This window comes from Azolla caroliniana, unplaced genomic scaffold (genome assembly GCF_043228905.1).
Source record: "Azolla caroliniana isolate FFs.n. ecotype wild unplaced genomic scaffold, voAzoCaro1.0.p SCAF_21, whole genome shotgun sequence".
Lineage (NCBI taxonomy): Eukaryota > Viridiplantae > Streptophyta > Polypodiopsida > Salviniales > Salviniaceae > Azolla > Azolla caroliniana.
Genome location: NW_028230456.1, coordinates 3730648 through 3750469, shown reverse-complemented (window position 1 = coordinate 3750469; position 19822 = coordinate 3730648). Strand labels below are relative to the sequence as shown.

The 19822-nt window shown below is 36.6% G+C and overlaps 1 protein-coding gene across 1 annotated transcript; it reads right to left on the bottom strand.

Annotated features, from left to right (window-relative positions):
- Window positions 1-1326: 1326 nt before the first annotated feature.
- LOC147850396 (protein translocase subunit SECA1, chloroplastic-like) lies at window positions 1327-11746 on the bottom strand. Its single transcript, XM_087336781.1, has 21 exons — window positions 11737-11746; window positions 10963-11549; window positions 9669-9741; window positions 9370-9576; window positions 8761-8864; window positions 8499-8678; window positions 8133-8351; window positions 6669-6782; window positions 6474-6587; window positions 6229-6396; window positions 5800-5975; window positions 5438-5510; window positions 5214-5360; window positions 5004-5099; window positions 4063-4131; window positions 3786-3887; window positions 3409-3660; window positions 3234-3301; window positions 3031-3148; window positions 2067-2306; window positions 1327-1975 (listed from the first exon to the last, which is right to left on the bottom strand). The coding sequence occupies exons 1-21, from the start codon at window positions 11744-11746 to the stop codon at window positions 1853-1855; spliced, it is 3240 nt and encodes a 1079-aa protein (XP_087192907.1). The 3' UTR covers window positions 1327-1852.
- Between the last annotated feature and the right edge of the window lie 8076 nt (window positions 11747-19822).

The window sequence follows — 19822 nt, the reverse complement described above, 5'->3', positions numbered from 1 at the left end:
TATTGTGCCCACCAAATCAGATACTTATATCCAAACTCTCTTGTCACACAAAATCTATGGAAAATCATCACAGCGCATGAAATGTAAGAAACAAGATTAATTGTACCAATTGAAATGTAATAAGGGAGCTCATCAATTTTGAACATCGATGGGTTTCCCATGCTTCTTCATCATTTAGCCATGTTAGTTTAGTCCTAAAGCTTTTTGGTCCCTCCCTCATCATTAATCAATAGCCAAATTTACAATCCTCTTATATCAATATATTGTATGATGTAACCTATTCTATACAATATTCAACATAAGACCATTTCGACTCAAAATTTGTGCTTCGATAGTGTAAAGGGCTATTTGTGCTTGTGTTTCCTATGGGATTATACATCTAAATGTATATGCATCATCGTGTGGTAGTTGACAAAATTTAGAGAATTGGCACGTCATTTTTAAGAGTATTTTGTGATTGCATTTGAAAAGAAAATCTTGTGCCCACAGGCCATCAAATCAAACATTTACATCCAAACCTTCTTGTCACACGAAATCTCTATGGAAAAGAGTTGCCCCCATCACACAAAATGTAAGAAAAAACATTAACTATACCAATTAAAATGTGATACGGGAGCTTGCCAAACTAATGCCAAAACTAAATCAATGAATTGACTAATTATAAACGAAAGAAGGTGGGGGAGTAGAATGAGATGCAAAGTTAACTATGGGCTATGGTTGAAGTTTGGGTTGGTAAATAGACGATGAGAAAAACAATATTAATCAATGTGCATGCATCACAAATCTTTGACTTTTTTATAGCCTATATGAAGTTGGGATGTTAGGGCAGGGATACACTACCAAAATGGGTTTCTACTATATATATCAATTCCCGGCCTCATCTTTATTTATCACAACCTTATGTGCATGTCTTGTCGTAAACAAAGGCAAAACCAATTCTACACACACAACGTAAGTGCCAGCCTCAACCAATATAACACCCTCATCCCAACCTCGACCAATGTAACGGTCTTAACTTTTCCCAAATCATTATGAGCTTATGATCATGATGCTTTTGTCCTTGGATCATCATCATTTCCTTCTCTTGATACCTTTTCTGTACATTCTTTTTAATTTCTTGAACTTCTCCTAAATAACACCAATATAAAACAATTCTCCTTGCAAATAACATCACTCTTGAACACTAGCAATTTGTTCAATGGCCAATTAAGTGCCAATTACCACAGCCTTGTGTAAATGTCTAATTTTATTCAGAAAATGCTAGATGTTTGCTTAATAACATAAGACTATTTGAAGAAATATTGATATACCACCATGGCATAGCAATAGAGGGAATATAACCAAATCATAATCATAGCTTGTGGTTCCGTAATTATATGGAAAGTGTCATATTTAAAAACAAATATACACACCTCGGATGATGTCACCGCAGCACATAAACTGCCTTTCATTGCCAAGAAATTTAAGGGCTAAAAACTATGATTGCAAAATAGGTGCAAGCTTTCTGGATTACTTTATTTGAACTTCGAGAGAGCTACAATAGAGCGCCTAGTCAGCTCTTGAGCAATGTAATCTACAATGCAAATGAATGAGGTTACAACATTGTTATCCCTGTGTGAATCACCCAGCAGAGTTAGAGCGTTTTGTAACAAATACGTCCTCACGTACACCAGTAATTGGAAATACAACAGATGTGATGTGTATGTGTATCAGAGATAAATGTGTGTTGGCACATTCAACTCTCAAGCATGAAATATTCACTGGACTGGATAATGGCCATATATACTCTTCAGCATCTTGGACCAAACACTACGTACAATAAGATAACACAATTCTGGACATTATTAAGTAACTATCTGGCTGAAGAAACAGCTTTAGCTTTCTTGTCTTTGCTTCCTTGCTTTCTACGTTTTCGACGCATTTCAGCAGTATCAGTATCCCCCTCTTCATTCCTTTTCGCTACAATTGGTTCAAACTAAAAAACCAGAGAGGCGTATGGTATTAAAGATTAGATAATTGGTGGGATATGCGACACATACTAAAACATGAATAAGTCCAGGAGATACCTGGTAAACTGAATAGATGGCATTGCGCCGGATCTGTGCCATGAGCTCCAAAAACAAATTATATCCCTCAAGTTTGTATTCCACTAATGGGTCTCGCTGAGCATATCCTCGTAATCCTACTGCCTGCTGTAGGAACTTAAGAGCTTGGAGATGCTCTTTCCAAAGCCTGTCGGTTTGGTTAAGAACAAAGTATCGCTCTGTCTCTGTCATCATCCCAGGTGAATCTTTCTCGATGTCTTGCTAAAACAGTTAACAGAATGCAAATATAAGCTAATGGAGAACAGTAACCAGGAGGGTTGCAGATGTAACATTCAAATGGTCTTGTGTGAAACCCTACAACTTTATAGAATGATGTTTTCTGAAAGCGAACTAATCAAAGAGAGGTGCTACTTTATCTGAATGCATTTATTGCTGATGTATCTGGGTAGCAACTGTTTCTGGAACTGCTGAAATACTCACTATTGTATATTCATAAAATTTCATATTACAGTATCATTATGGAAAAGCTAGAATGTGATTAAATCAACTATAGTCTACAGATTCTAATGATCTTCAAAGTCAATCTACTCCTTTGTATGCCCCTAGTATGAATTCCAGACGTCAGAAGTATTATGATGAAATCTAACAGATTGCACTTGTGAATGAAATTAGTGTAACAAAAGAATTTCCCTCATCAGTCAGCACACCATGCAAAGCAGTGGAGTTAGGTTACACATAAAATAATCAACGTATTAGAAAAATGGCATATATAATTCAAAGCCACAGGATTGTCCTTCCCTGTAACTTTTTTGAAACTCGTAATTTTTGAATGCAAGAAAAAAACAAGCGTCACAATCAGAAAAAAGAAAACTCAAATTGAACTCCATGTGAGCTTGCAATTTTTGTAAATTGAAACTACTAAAGAATGTTGAAAACAACCAGGATATATCGCTCATATTTTGATTATCTGATACGTGAATCCTACCCGTTTTTTTAAATATGCCTCCCGACCTTGCAACCGGAGATACTCTCTCAAGCTGTCAAAATCTGTTGCTTTTTGAATTAGTTGTTCTTTAGTCAAGTCATTCAACAAATAACAATACCTGTGACAAGAACAGGTGTAAATATCATCAATTCCATATATCACCGATACTACATGAATATATTGTACAGACAAAGGTTCCTCACTGTTGCACTTTTTCCAACAATGCTTCAAAGTTCCATTCCTCTTTAGGTAAACTTGGGTCAATATTTGCCTGAAGAAAAATACATTGCTTAATCAACATGTCAGAAAAAGGAACTGAGAAAAATGTTGGGAGACACTCAAAAGTGTAAAGAGTATAACCATTTCAAACCAACTCACCGCCACAATATCATCCATTGTAAGCTCTGCATATTCAATCATCTGAGACTGAAGATCACTAGCCTCCAATGCCCTCCTACGTTCTGCATAGACACGCTCACGTTGACTATTGAGAACTTCATCAAACTCATACAGTTTCTTACGCATTTCGAAGAAGTAATTCTCGACTTTCCGCTGTGCTTCATCTAATGCTTTTGTCAACATTTTTGACTCGATGGGTAAGTCTGCCACACGGAATGCTCGCATCAATCCCTACATTTTCAGCATTTACATAACAGATTTAGGATTACCAGACTACCCAGCTCAAAGTTGCATGTTCATGAGCCTAAAGCTATAGAACATAAAGACATGCATAAGTTATGCAAAATCATTATTACCTGTGTTTTATCACCACCAAAAATGCGGAAAATGTTGTCCTCAAGACTTAAGAAAAACCTTGAACTTCCTGGATCTCCCTGCCTACCACTTCGTCCTCGTAGCTGCTCAAAAGCATAAACTGGATTAATTTAAAGAAGTAACATATATAGCAACATCGAAGAGGCTCCTACAACCCTAAATTATGTGCAATATTGCTAAGTAGGCTCACATCTTCAAATATAATATAGAACTATGCAAAACTAATGGCACTGTAGTAAAAGGTGTCACGTCAAATACCTGGTTATCTATACGGCGAGACTCGTGCCTTTCAGTACCCACAACATGTAATCCCCCTGCTGCAATAACCTGCATAATGTGAAATTCATAGTGTGAGAAGCAAGTAATAAGTATAATCTGAGTCTCCAATTCCGTTCTAAAATATTGTCTCTCCCTGGAGGCTCTTTAGCTGGGTAATATTAATGAAGTTAAAATCTGAGTAATAAGTATAATCTGGATTTCCAAAATATGTTGTTCTCTAGAGGTTCTTCAGCTGGGTAATATTAATGAAGTTGAAATCTGAGTAATAAGTATAATCTGAATCTCCAAAATATGTCGCTCTCTAGAGGCTCTTTAGCTGGGTAATATTAATGAAGTTGAAATCTGAGTAATACGTATACTCTGAGTCTCCAATTCTGTTCTACAATATGTCGCTCTCTAGAGGCTCTTTAGCTGGGTAATATTAATGAAGTTGAACTCTGAGTAATAAGTATAATCTGAGTCTCCAATTCTGTTCAAAAATATGTCGCTCTCTAGAGGCTCTTTAGCTGGGAAATATTAATGAAATCGAAATCAGGTCCAAACCAGCTTAATTTTAATTTCATCTGGTATTTTACAGGAGTAACTATTCATTCAGTCTACTGGGCAGTTGGAGCTGTTCCCTGTTGGGCATCAAGAGCAATATACAAGCCATAAATAGTTGGGTTTTACTTTTAGACAGGAATGCTCAGGTTTCTTTTCACCAATCCAGGAGGTTCAATGGCATCACATGAACAAAGCCAGAACACATTATATGCAGCATGTATTGTAGAATGACAACTATCATGAAGTAGAGACACTCTGCCATTTAGATTGCTTTCAATACGATATGATATTTCTTTGTACCACTCAATAAGCCTCTTTAAATGCTCAGAATGTGCAACAAAAGAGGATTCTAGGAAGACTACGCCGAAATCTAGTACCTTTTCTCTTTCTATATCAGTATATCTTTTATATTCCATAACCAATGCCACAAAGGCCATTCTGAGCTTTGAAATGACTGGATCATCTGTAGGTCCCTGAAATATTATCACAATACTAAATGAGGGCTAATTCAACAAACAAAGACGTAAATCTTCAAAATCATTCAAATAGTGGAACATCCTAGAGAGTCTAGTTTGAAAGCCAAAAACCTTCTCACATGCGTAAGACAAGCGTTCTTCTACTTCTGACTCCATTAAAGACTTTGGTCCCCATGCATCAACAGCTGCTTGAACAGCATCATTAACTAAAGATGTGTTCTTTTCCGAGAGATCGCAAGGAAAGAGTACTGGATCAACCTGATGAAATTTTGGTGTTTCTGGAATCATTCAACAATGTGCAGATTGAAAGGGGTTCAAAAAGACAAGTAAATCACCCTCCATGTTTTTCTCGGTGGCAGCTTCCGGCCTCTCTGAAAGGGAATTTCATCATCCGCAAGCTGGGCAATTCTGCCAATAAGAACTATGTTTTTACAGAGAACACAAGAATAACATCTCATGCGTCAGATAAATGCATGTGATCAAGGACATAGGATTAAAGCTTAACTGGTATTTCCTGACTTTGGATATTTCTTTGCATGCAATCAACAATGAATTATGATGTAAACTGTTCCGTATAGAGGCCTACCTCAACAACAGACTTTTTTTTACTCATTCATCTTGCATTGCATTTGCATCATTGTTTGAAACTATTCTGGCACACATTAATACATAGAAAAGAATGTCATGAAGACTGCACCTAGGCATCAGGATTTCACGCAACTTTAGCCTAGCCATGAAGTCAGGATTGCCACCCAAAATAATGTCTGTTCCTCGTCCTGCCATGTTTGTAGCAATCGTCACAGCTCCTATTCGACCACTTTGAGATATTATTTCTGCCTCCCTCTCTGCATTCTCAGGTTTGGCATTCAGAAGCTGAAATGCATCCAAAAACTTTGCTAAGAAAGCATGTCACAAACTTCTTAACAAAATTGTCTGAGTATGTTCATAGAAAAATTATAGAGGGTTTTATGAAACAGGGCTTGACTAAATTCTTTCATAACATTCATCTCATGCATGTTCCTGTGTATGGGATGATAGAGAGATTTGAGACCTAGAAACAGAATCTTCCTTTCTCAGCAATTTGAAGGCCATCCACATTTAAGTCACTCAACACAACAGCACTCACCTGATAAGAAATTTCCAGTTCATCTAGTTTTTTGGAAAGAACTTCACTCTGCTCTACACTTGTAGTTCCAACCAAAACTGGCCGGCCTGTCTTATGCATTCGGGAAATCTCCACTACTGATGCACGCCATTTGCCTTCTTCCACTCTAAATACAACATCCGCTTCATCCTACACACGTCCAAACACGTAAGTCAATCATATACGACAAATCTTCTTAGCTATTCTTAGATATGGAGATCATGTACCTTTCTAATCATCTGCTGATTTGTTGGAACAACTGCAACACTTAACTTATATATTTTCTCAAATTCTGTACTCTCAGTAGCAGCAGTTCCAGTCATTCCACAGAGCTTTTGGTACTGGTTCAATGCAACATCATCAGATCAAGGATTTCAATAACTGCATAGTTATCTTCTAATTCAATCTAATGTTGATCTTACTTGTAGGAAGAAATTTTGATAGCTAATAGATGCTAAAGTGAGTGTCTCATTTTCAATTTTCAAGTTTTCTTTTGCTTCAATAGCTTGATGTAAGCCATCACTCCATCGTCTGCCCTACAGTACAAAAGCACCATTTGTAAATGCATATCTACAGGCATGCAAGACATTGTATGAGAACATATTTTTTAAGATTTTCAGGCACTCAGCACCATTGATTAGGAAGTTTAAAATGTAGCTATTGAACAGTAGATAAGTTACAACTTCAACGATCCACATTCAAACTGAGAAGACCATATTCAGACTAAATGTCAAATAGAGCAGTAATCCCCTCTTATTCAGTTATGAATGAAAGAGTTTTTATATTTAAACACAAGCTGTAGAGGAAAAAAGCATTCTACAAAAGCCCAGATACATTTACATACAAACAAGAAATCTAAGTTTTACTGCACTACTCATATATCTTAATTAACATAATGTTATCAAATAGGAATCAAGAAACAACAAAAAGGAGAGGCAACATCTTCTTCATTGCATGATTTTCTGAAATTTCTATTTTAAGATCAGATAGGCCAAATTTTTCATATAGACATCCTTACTTTTTACTAATCCCAGAGATATATTATAATTTTCCTAGCACTCAATGATTGTATATTTTGTGTTTTAATTATCTGTACTGATTTTCATTCTTAAATATCAGGAGCCAGGATTGATCTTTTGGACACCAAGTACAGATTAGGGAATGACAGCCACTTCATCAGGACTGAATTGGAGAGATCCATAATACATACAAGGTCCAGGTAACCCGAGGCATGACGTCTATCTCAAGGCCATCAATACTCCATGACCCATCATGTATAAAAAACGATATATTCCATCCTTCACCTACATGATTTTATCCTCATTCTTCTATATATATGCCATGTGGCACAATCAAATGCCTGCATATCTTGACTAGGAATTGTATTTCAGTAATTTTACCTTTTATCATAATTCAACATATTACATAATAACATAGGTCTCAAAAGCTGACAATGATATACTCAAAAAGCTGACATTGTAGAGTATTGTCTCAAAAGGCTGACAGTACATAATAATATAGCTCTCCTTCTCCTAAGGATATACTCATATCATTGAGATACTTTGCTGGATTTGTAGCCATCTTGCCAAACACTCAATATGGTGCTTATTTCTGAGACTCGAGGTGGACTTCAAATACAGCTTACATGCATCAAATGATTGCTGTGCACAGCATTTCTGACACGGTCTCATTATCTTGATTTTCAACATCTATGAGACCTGCCCATGGTTTATGAATTTGATTGATGTATCCAGCAGGGAAGGAGTAATGATATAGCACAAACGATTAATAAAGAATAGTGTGCCAACACAATAAAATAACCAATATTGTCATGCTATGTTCTAACATAGCAATATTAGACAGAAAAAAAAGTAAAACATAGATACCTGCATAACTCTCCCTGTGAACTCGTCCACAATCACTACCTGCTTATTTCGCACAATATAACTCACATCTTTCAAAAACAATTCCTTAGCCTTCATAGCATTGATAAGATAGGATGCCCATTGCTCCCTTGGATCATAAAGATCTTTCACATTCAAGATCTCTTCAGCATCCTCGTATCCTTGTTCTGTCAATAAAATAGATTTCTGTTTTTCATCTACCTGCAACGATTTCACTTTGAATTATTAAGAAGGCAGATAACCAACTAAATCCCTCATCAATACGATGAAATATTCATACTTTTCTTATTCTGATATATTTCTGTTGCGGAACATGTTTTAAATCTTGAAAACAAATATATAACTCACAGTGTAATGGACGTCCCTCACAAAAGCGGCAGCTATTTTGGCAGCTTTATAGTATTTTTCACTTGGTTTCTCTGCTGGACCTGAGATAATAAGTGGAGTTCGAGCTTCATCTATCAATATAGAATCAACCTCATCGATGATACAGTAGTTGAACCCTCTCAAGACAAGGTCATCTACACTCTAACAACATGCAAAAACATCATGAGCCTAAGAAGATTTAGCAACTTCTAAGGTATATGTGATCAGAACATAAAGCACTTGCCAATGCCAAACTATCCCGCAGATAATCAAATCCAAGCTCACTGTTGGTAGCATAAGTTACATCACACATATAGTTGGCCTTCCTCTGCTCACTTGTCATCCCCTCTGCAAAGCCAACAACCTATTTGACTCCATTACATACTAAATATATATATATAATAAATGAGTCAAACAAAGAACATGGAATAATGTGTAAGTTAAAAGTGGTTCTGCTAGGCAAATTTTAAATTCAAGTCAAACGAACACATTCCTCAATGCACATGTATGATTTTCAAACTGACAATGAATGCTTTCGATCAATTATGCAGTTATATAGCACTCATGACATGTGCTAGACAAATGATAATTCAAAGTCAGAACTGATGACAGCCAATTGCAAGACAATTCAAGACAGCATTCTCAACTTGTTGATCTCAAATGCTAGGTAAAATGGTGAGGCAAACTAGTGAAACTTATGAATGGGGAAAGAATGCAGGTTATAACTCAACTTGTTGAAGTCAATAAATTCACAGGAAACTTTACCCGTATGAAATAATTTAAACAGAAAGAGGACATCGAAAAGTTGGAAATATAATTGAAATTTTTTTCCCTCAGAAAATTTTCTCCTTACGCTGAATAAGCCCTACTCGTAGCCCAAGAAATCGATGCACTTGGCCAACCCATTCACAATCACGTCTTGCCAAGTAATCATTCACTGTGACCACATGAACTCCACGTCCTGTCAATGCATTCAAATATGCTGGAAGAACTGCTGCCAAAGTTTTTCCTTCACCTGTTTTCATCTCTGCAATCTGTCCCTTATGAAGGACCATGCCACCTGTTGAATGTGAACTTTAAATATGAAATATTTGCAAAAGTTGTTTCGGTATACTTGACACATTGTCATTTCCAGAAAACAAAATCTCATACCAATCAATTGTACATCAAACGGACGCAAACCCAAAACTCTTTTAGAAGCTTCTCGAACCACAGCAAATGCTTCCTGGCAAGGAAAAGGATCCAAATGCACCAGGGAATTAGTAAATCACATGCTCACAATCAAGCATTCAACAGGAAAATGATGTGTGAAACCAACAATCATAATGGATGAGCTAGTTTAGGACATCATGCAGACTAATTTGTTGATGAAGACCAAAAATAACCCCATATCACATGTTTTAGGGTATCGAATGATACAGTGTAATAAAACAAACTTTTCAATCTAATGCACAAAATGGTAAGGAGCTACAAAGTTTACTCTTCAATGTCCCTCCATGAGCTATAGCAATGCATTGAACCTCAATGTAACCAGCTTTTATTTGTTTGCTGGTAAAGATAGTTGCAACTCAATCACATGTTCTGCTTTTTCCTGCATCTCCACCATATATAGAGTATACATAGCAACCGAGCTCCGGAACTCACATATTTAAACATGCAATTTCAACTTTGCTTCTCTTCTACTGCTTCTCTCTCCATGCATGATATTTTGGAGATACCATATTCAATGATTTTGGCTGGCTATAGACTTGTACATTACATCCCACAATAAACAAAACTTATGCCATTGCCTTGTCATATGGAGTAGGTTTAGTTTCTCTGCTTCATATGAAAAACAGAAGTTATTTAGTTGCTTAGACAGTACAATAATATTGTCTCCTGCTTTGCTTCATCCCTAGATCCCCCAAATTTGATTCTGATCATGCCTTCATTAATGTGTATCTTAAATTTGCTATTTTGGAACAATCCGAGCAGCAACCAAGGTAATACCGTCATTAACTTTTCCTTTTCCTAACAAGAAGATTTAGGACGACCTTTCATATTCAAGACAAGACAGGACATTTTAACACTCATACGGAAAGAAGCACAAACATGACAGGAAACTATTGAAGAAGAACAAGTAATTTTCTTAGGGGTTCACACACATTTCGGACCCAATTCTGCCTCTCTTTGGAACAAAATTCACTTTTGGCAGAAATCACCATATAGCAAGTTTTGAACCTGCAACATTGAGCGGCAGAAAATATTGGGCTAAAAAATAAAACACCATAAGATGCTTTTGTGTAATTATAGACCTCCACATTTTTATTTTTATTTTTTTAACTACCACCCGATGTAAAAATCCACCCCATCAAACAGGTTTTTAGACACAACAGTGTAAATGATCCTAGATATAATCAAACGGAATTCCTGATCAAATACGGGGAGGGAACATATTGAGACTTACAGGAAGGATGGAATCAAGGGAATCTCCTTTTGCAACTCGTTCTTTGAACTCGTCCGTCTTGCTTCGAAGTTCCTCATCCGAGAGTGACATGACAGTGGATTCGAATGCATTCACGGAATAGACGGTGGATTCGAACAGCTGACGTGTCGCTTCCCCATTATCATCTGCACTTTTGAAAAGGCCACCGAAAAGACCGCCTATAGCAGAAATAGAAGCAAATGAGAATCCCTCTGTTTTCTTGCTCTTGCTCTTGCTCGTGCTCGTGCTTGTGCCTTTCTTCTTCTTTGCTATGAAGCATGAATCATGAGCGTGGAGAATGTCTCTGTTTCCGAGGAAAGAGCATTTAAGGATAATCCGAGGTAGAGAAGAGCATAATGGTGAATCTGTTGCAATGGAAGGGCGAGCTATGCCGACTGAGTGAGAGGCCATTCGTGGAAGAAGGACCTGATCAGGATCAGGAGTCAGGACCAGGAGAATGAGGATCCCTGTGCCATCTAATCTCTGAGATAAGAATAAGACTATCTTTCTATCTTCTATGTAGTTCAGGTTCCTTGGGCTTGGGCCATGGATGGATGGACTCTTAAGTTCTAAATTGTCACAAAGGAAGTTTTTTGTGTTTCTGACATGTCCGCACTTCCTTTGCCAGCAATAGGCAACACTTTGGTTTGAACCCAACCGAGCTGAAAGACTGCGGCTTAACAGCTTAAAAGTTTAAACGGTTCGGATCGGATCGGTTTAGGTTCAAGTTGCAAATGATGGCCTGCTCTTCTTTACCCGCGCCCATTATCTTAAAGGGAAGCGACCTTTACTTAGGCAAATTACTTAGATTACATATCCAATCATTTTGTCTTTACCTGGCATTGAAACTCTTTTTGAAAGGAAGATAGTGCCACTCTCGGCTCAGTTTTACTACTCTCGTCGCGACTCGCAGGTGAAAAACCAACGGTTCGGTTTCAGTGTGGGGAAGTCAAAGGTTCGATTCGGTTCGGTTTAATCAGTTTGGCAATTTAGGGTTGCCACTTGATTATTTTTTTAAATAATTTTTGAACAACCTTTTCATTTTTATTTTTAATTCTGACATTTTAAGAAAAATCTATAAAATTTTGAAATATTGACAAAAAAAGTCTAAATTAAAATTTTAAATTTTGACTTTAACTTGAAAACCAAAACCGAACCGTTTCAAATTTTTGAATGGTGCGGTTTTAAACAGTTTAAGTTCTACACTCTCGAACCGAACCGTTGTTGATTGTTATTCCTCACCCAAATCCTCTCTCTCTCTCTCTCTCTCTCTCTCTTTGCCCAATTGAGGTGGTTGGATCATATGTCTCTCTCGGAGTCACTTTCAGTGCCCGCTTAGGTAAATTTTTGATGACACAAGCAGTGAAGGATAGACTTACAAGAGGACATGCATCCCTCTCACTCCTTGAGAGACAATGCCATCAAGCATACTTTCAAGAGCCACGGACTAAAGGGTGGCTCTTTGACTCATTAGTGATTCCCTCCCTCATGTATGCATCAATGGTTTGGGCTCCAGGACTACCATCTTTCATGTGGAAGCAATTAGAGAGACCATTGGTGATAATGTTATCACGCCAACTCCGAAGCAAATCGACAGTACCACATGACATTATTAGGGTTGAGTTCACTTTACCCCCGATGTTAGTAGAGGCACTTTTTCAACTTGTAGTCTTTATCGACAGGATACATAGCCAACCACATGATAGAATATCCCATCAAGCCTTTAAGGCCTCTCGATCGTTGTATGAGTCCGGCTATACTAGTTCATGGTGTGGCATGATGGTGAGTTGGCTTCTTGCGAATGGTCTAGACATTAATAACCTCCCTCCCCTTAGGTACAACCACGCGATTGATAACACTTTAATCTCTCATGAGAACCGCAATAAAGTAATACGCCAAGAAATATGGCAAATTTAAATGGATCACCCCACTAGAGCCACTCCCATCTAAAATGTTGTACTATAAGGAACACTTCATGCACTTCTCTAAGTTAGGTTTTATTACGCAACCAAAATATCTAGATGTATTCTTACCACGTGCACTAAGGGTTGCCATTGGACACCTTAGAATATCATCTCACCAACATGAGGTTGAGAATGGTCATACTAATGGAGTCCCTAGGGAGGAAAGGATATGTAGGTTATGCCACATAGAGATAGAGGATGAGTACCAATTTACATACAAGTGTCCCACCTAAGTCGAGATAAGGGAAAAATACCAAGACATACTTGGTTCCTCTCCTACCCTTCCCAAACTATTAGATACTCTAGATATAAAGAAATTAGGCAAATACATCCTAGAGCTAAAACAACACAGAGACAATAAGTTACAAAATGTTGACAATAATGTTGCTAATGCTCACCAACATGTAAGAAATGAAGTGTTCCAGGAATAGGGGGAAACAACGAATGTCGACACACCTGCACCACTCAACCTTTTCCTTGATGAAGCAGAAAACCAAAGAAGAACCAAATGCCCTCGAATATCGGGTTTCAAAGCAACTCGACATGGTGTAGAAGCAATAAAGAAAATCAGGGAACGTGAGCTACACCGCCTACAAGCCATGGCAGGGGCACTCTATACACTGAGACCATGGGTCACACCCACACCAAAAGCCTTTGACCTCCCACTTCTTTTGAGAGGCTTGGGTGGAAATGAAATTAGGCTTAGCGCAAAGTCACTTCCTTTTATCGAGTATAACACGTTTTGTACACTATTATAACTCTTTTAGTTTAAGTTCTATTTTTACTTTATTTTATTTTAGTTTTGATGATTGGATAAATACCAATTTTGTTGTAAACCAACTGTCTCATGGGCCAATTTTGTCCTTAAGAAGACGTTAATATTTCTTTCTATTCTCTCTCTCTCTCTTTCTACACCTATAGCCTCGTGTTTCCCCAAACACTTAATTTCCCGCAAAGGCAAATTGCCTGTGACAAGATGTCGTGTTCGCCACCATTAAATACCTCAATATTGATACACATGTCTCGACTCACAACCTTCCTAAGGCGTGACGTGATCCATTTTGTGTTGTTCATGTGAGTTTCTTGATCCATCTTACTCTTGTCAATGCCATTTCGTGCCTTTGGCAATCATCGCAACATTTCACATACTCATATGTGTCCTTAACAAGGGTGGGTCACCACAACCCAATGTGGACAATCTTAGAGGACATGAGCTTTTACGCTGCTATGACCGTTTCCACATTGATATGAAATTATACATGGGGATTTGTGCATATGAACCATGGATGTGTTGCATGCATCAGAACTTGTACGTGGGGATTTGTGCATCACAGAAATTGCATCATGATCTAGTATGCACTGTCATTAGATATGGTATTGCCTCACATATAAAGGTGCCCTCATAAATATTATTGTTGTCAAAGGGTCGCATTTAAAAAATTATGCAGTAACCTTTACCTTTCCATGATCTTTTCAATGCTCCCCTTCACATAAATCGACCCAACGATTTTGTAATCATGTATCCTCATACATAATATTGTTGTCAAAGGGTCATAATGCCTTACCAAGGATCAAATAGGCTTACCTAGTTGTTGCGAGAATAGGAATCCTCCATTACCACTCAAACAATGTTTAAAGCCCATTCTAATATTGTGTCTACGGTGAATAGGATTGCATCATGTGCTTCATCATTAATGTCGAGGTGCTCTTCACCACTATTTAACTAAGAGAAATGATATGCTAAAACATGTCCTTTCCTTTACATTGATGACCTTGAACTCAAACTCTAGGAGAACCGCTATCCATCAAGATATTCTCCTCGCCAAATATGTCTTGTTCATTATATGCAAGAGTGCTTGGTGGTCTTCGTAAAAAATGAAACAAGCAAGAAAGAGGTTATTTTTAAATATCTTACCCATATATCATATGATTTACCCTCTCAATTGTGTGGTAGACTAATTTACTTTAACTAGATTGAGTTGTCTATTAGCAATTGTGATGGGGGAAGTCCATCTTCTCATGTCCTAGTTTTGCCCCTCCAAGATAGGTGCTCAAAGCACTCATTAAGTTGAAGGACATTTGCTTATAAGCGTAAGTCCCAATCTCAATGGCGAAAACATTTTTAGGTTGATCTTTGGGTGCAACCATGATTTAGGTTATAGGAAACTTGACAATAAGATTGTATGCCTCTTCATAAGCTATTCTCTCCGAGAGATGTTCCATATATGGGATTGGTTAATTATTATGACTGGAAGCTTCATTTTCCTTTCAAAAGTCTATACATATTCTCATCTTCTCATCCTTTTTGGGGATTATCACAATATGCATCACCTATGTAGTGTACCTTACAAGGTAGACTATACCAACGTTATGCACCTAGTGGGAGTAATGTGGGTTCATTGTTCTCCAATTATGCATTAAATTTTGCACTCATAAATGTCTTGTCACATACTAGAGACATTAGGCAAGTCATCCAATCGCTTTCCATTCACAAAAATTTGAAGTTGTAGAAATCAATAACAAGATTCATAAAGAAGAAGCTTTTGGATATCTTGGATCCTTTAGAGCATTACTTGGAAGGTTATCCCCATAATATCTTTGTTTATAATGATCAAAATAAACTTAAGACTTACTTGGAAGTCTTAAGTTGGTAACAAGCTTGTTAGACACATTTCTGAGGAAGTAACCTTTCCTAGGTCCTTTCAGAGCTCCCCTTCACATAAATCATCCCAATGAATTTGTAATCATGTACCCAACATCAATTCCACACTCCATGGATCTTTATTATAACATGTGTAATGGTGTCAATTTCATCATATTATGCTTTCAAACTGCGGGTAACAAATGGTGTCATTTCAAATAGCTACCAATGTTTTTTATTTTTTTCATAGTAAAGAGAAAAAAGGTCAAGAGTGAATAGGTTCCACAAGTCTTCCATTCATCTTCATTCATTACGTATAAATGATTCCTTCGAGGAGGGATGGCATGGAGAGGGATCAATGACTCAAGACTTGGAAATATTTGGAACATGCAATACAATCATTCTTTTTACTCCAATGGTAAATTGTCACAACACTCACCTATAATTAATTGTCCTTGGGGTGAATGTGAATCTATCATTACTCATTCACCTAATGTCATTGTTTATCTATGGAGAACCTTGTACATGTTTGAACATCATTAACTAAATGTGTTCTTCTAGGAAGCAATAATATAATTCTATTGAGAATCCTTATCATCACCTGCCGAAAAACTTGGAATTGGCCTTTTCACACATTGTCAACATTTGGTACCTCAAAGGTTGCATCTTCACATGCGTTCACAAAGGATCATTCCATAACCAAGTGAATGACAAAGCTTGATTGCAATGGTATCTTCTTGCATGAGCAACTCACTTCCAAATTTTTTTAGTAGGAAAAATTTCCCTCTAGAATGTATCTCCCTTTAAGCAAATAGTATCACCGTGTTGTAAAGCTCGAATCTTCTTGATCCAAAACTACATTCACCACGTGGTTCTCATCAATTTTGAGCTCTAAAAAAGGAGCACAATTATGAGCTAAATATCAAAACATGATCAATTAATTTCAATTATGATGAATACATATCAAATGAGATAAACAATTGCACACTTTGGATAAACCATCTAATGACCCAAATGTAGCAAGATAAAATTGGCCATCATGGAGTGAAAACATGTTAGCCAAATAATGTTTAGATTCAAGGTTTATGAACAAAATATTTCAAACAACTCAAGAGGCTAAAGTGTAAAAACTTCACACATTTGAAAAAGTTTTAGGTTTTCCAGATTCTCCAAGTTACATTTTATGATATCTTCAACTATAAAGCATTGTTATGGGAGGTTTTGTTCCATAATGAAATAGCATGCATCATACTTGAAGTATTGTTAGCATAAGCCACAACATATTAGCCATGCGCACAATAGTAGATATAGGCTCAACAAACATCCTATCTCAAGCTAACGAGCATGACACAAATTTTCCCATATATAAAATGAAATGCAAATAAGATTTTTATTAAACATTGAGCATTTGAACTTGTACATGGGAATTTGTGCATTTAAACTTGTTAGATTAACAACTACATCCAAAATAATAATACATTGATTTTATGGATTTTGTGTCCTTCGTGGCTTCATCATATATAATTTAGTTTTAGATATTAAAGATAATATATCAATGAAAAAAATAAACAATAATAAATTTAATGGAAGTTTGTAATAAGTTGTCCAATATTTTTGGCCAAGATAAAAATCTATGTATCCTTTTTTTAAATTCCTATGTACAGAAAGGCTTTATACATGATGTTTTATGTCCCATGGTAGAAGTTGGGGAGGGGGATGCAAACAAATTCAATAAGGAGGGGGAGGGGGAGGGGGAGGGTTAGGTGGTGAAGGAGTCATCGGTCCAAGTGACCGTCCACCATTACGACGATTGAATCCAACACTCCTTCTGCCCACAAAATAAAAACACAAACAAATAGCTAGTAAAATTATTATCCCCGGAATTGATATGTAGATGTATGCTGTCATTACTCTTTGCTCCAAGCTGCAGTATGTCCACACACACCTTCTTAAACTCAATTATATTTATCGAGGTATGTATTCTTAATCTCTATCTAATATTTGAAGATGCTAGTGGGTGATTAACTTTTATAGTTATGCTTGCATTGTTTTATCATTAATCCTACCAAACCCCATGTCATTTATATTATTTTCATTCTTCATGAGAATCTATACGTGTCTTTTAAAATTCAAAGGCATATTTGACCTCACATTATGCGTTTCATTTCCCAATATAACGAGGGCCCAACCAAATTCCATGTTTTGAATTCGAGCACACATAATCAAATATAAGGGGAATCTTGATGTACAACTTTTGTTATTTATTATTCAAAAAAAAAAATCACAAGGTTCTCAACCTTGCATGAAAAATCAAGATTGAGGATGTTTTCATTGTTCTCCTTAAAATGCTTTTGCAAATAAAAGCATGTGTAATTTGCTTAATTCCAAACACCTTTATGTATACTACTTTTGAATCGCATCATAACCATCATCCTAGAACAAAGTTTTGCTTAATTCCAAACACCCTCTTGTTTATGTATACTACAACATGCGCTCACATTGAAGATGCGAACTGGTATTTCTAAGATTGATTGAATCAAATATCATGGTAGGAAAAATACATCTATGGACTTGTCATGTATTAGTGTCGATTATCTTTTGCTATCAGCTCAAAAGTGTGTACCATAACACAAATTTGAAATCGTCAAAACTTTAGAATTTTTTGTGAATGAGATCAAACTAGGAAGAACATTGTATATCATATACCAAAAGAGCAAAAGTATTCATGCCATAAGAGCCACATCAGAGTTTCCAAACAAATTGTTGTTGTTAACGCTTTGATTTAACTACTTAATTCTTTTCTAATGAAACCATTTCCTTGGATTCATGACAAAATATTGAATGGAAATACTCATATTCATGCGGTCAAGGTCAATATGTTAAATAGCATACTACGGAATTTATTTGGCAAGCTATGCATGCACATGAGTTATTGTCCTTTTTTCAACGTTTGTTCATTTTTAGGAGCAAAGTCTTTACCGTCCCCATCATGGAAGTTTTTGGCTTCAACACTACCACAAGAAACTTTTAATAGTGTGTAGTTGAAAGGAAAGTTGATTTGACGACATAACTCTATATGCAACTTGTTCTAAGAGTGATAACAACAACAACAACAACAAAAACATTAACATATATAGATATATAAACTACAAGTTTACAAGATTTTGCATGCAAAAGCTTCGACGAAACCTTTTTTTAAAATAAAAGATTCACCTTGGTACTAATGGAAAGATGCCCAACAATTACAAAGAACTCATATAGGAAAATGTAACTATCATACCCTCATCAACCAACATGTCAAATAGCAAAAGCCCTCACACATCTACCTTAGCAACTGCGTTTACATGTTTAAAATCAAGGTCCTGCCAAGACGGGGGGCGGAAAAAGCCATCTTGGTGGAGCATATCTCCACTTTATTCTCTCCCCAAAAGAGACGAAGACCTCTGCCTTTTTCCACATTTCTCTATAATGTTGTTGCTTACAAAACACAACATCAAGCTCACTAGTTATTGCCTCGTATTGACCTCTTAGAGTATGCAGAAGCATCAACCATATCTCTTTGACTAACACGACCACATCTTGTTTGACCTTCTGAAATAAACATTTACTTATTGCCTTCCACAATACCCAAACTACTAAAGAAGATATCATAAACCAAACCTAGTCCCCTACCAAACAATGGATTGTTGTAGTATAAGAGACATCCAATATCTATCTTGCATCGGAGAAGAGAAGAAAATCAACACACTCCTTTTCATAATTCTGTATTTCTTCAATCAACCTTCCCCATTTCACAAAACCCCACATGTACACTTGTTTACCATAAACAAGATACAAATTTCTCAACATTCTTTTCCAAAATGCACTAGCAATAGGACATAACCATAAAACATGGTGAACCGATTAAATGGACAAACCATAACTATCACATTTTAAATCATGGCGATGCCCACATCCATGACTTCACAGGAATCCCATAATGTACCAACAACCATCTAAACCTTTCTTTCTATTTTCCTAAATAAGAGATGTGGTAAACTCCTCCTCAATAAGGAGAACATAGTATCATATATAATGTCTCCAACACTAAAAACATATCATCGACAACTTTCTCAATCAACATATTCCACATTTGATTTTGACTTGATCCAACTAAGTTACATGCATATTTTGTCCTTCAAATCTCCTTGTAGGAAGACATTATTCGCATCCATATGATGGCGTTGCCACCCTTTTG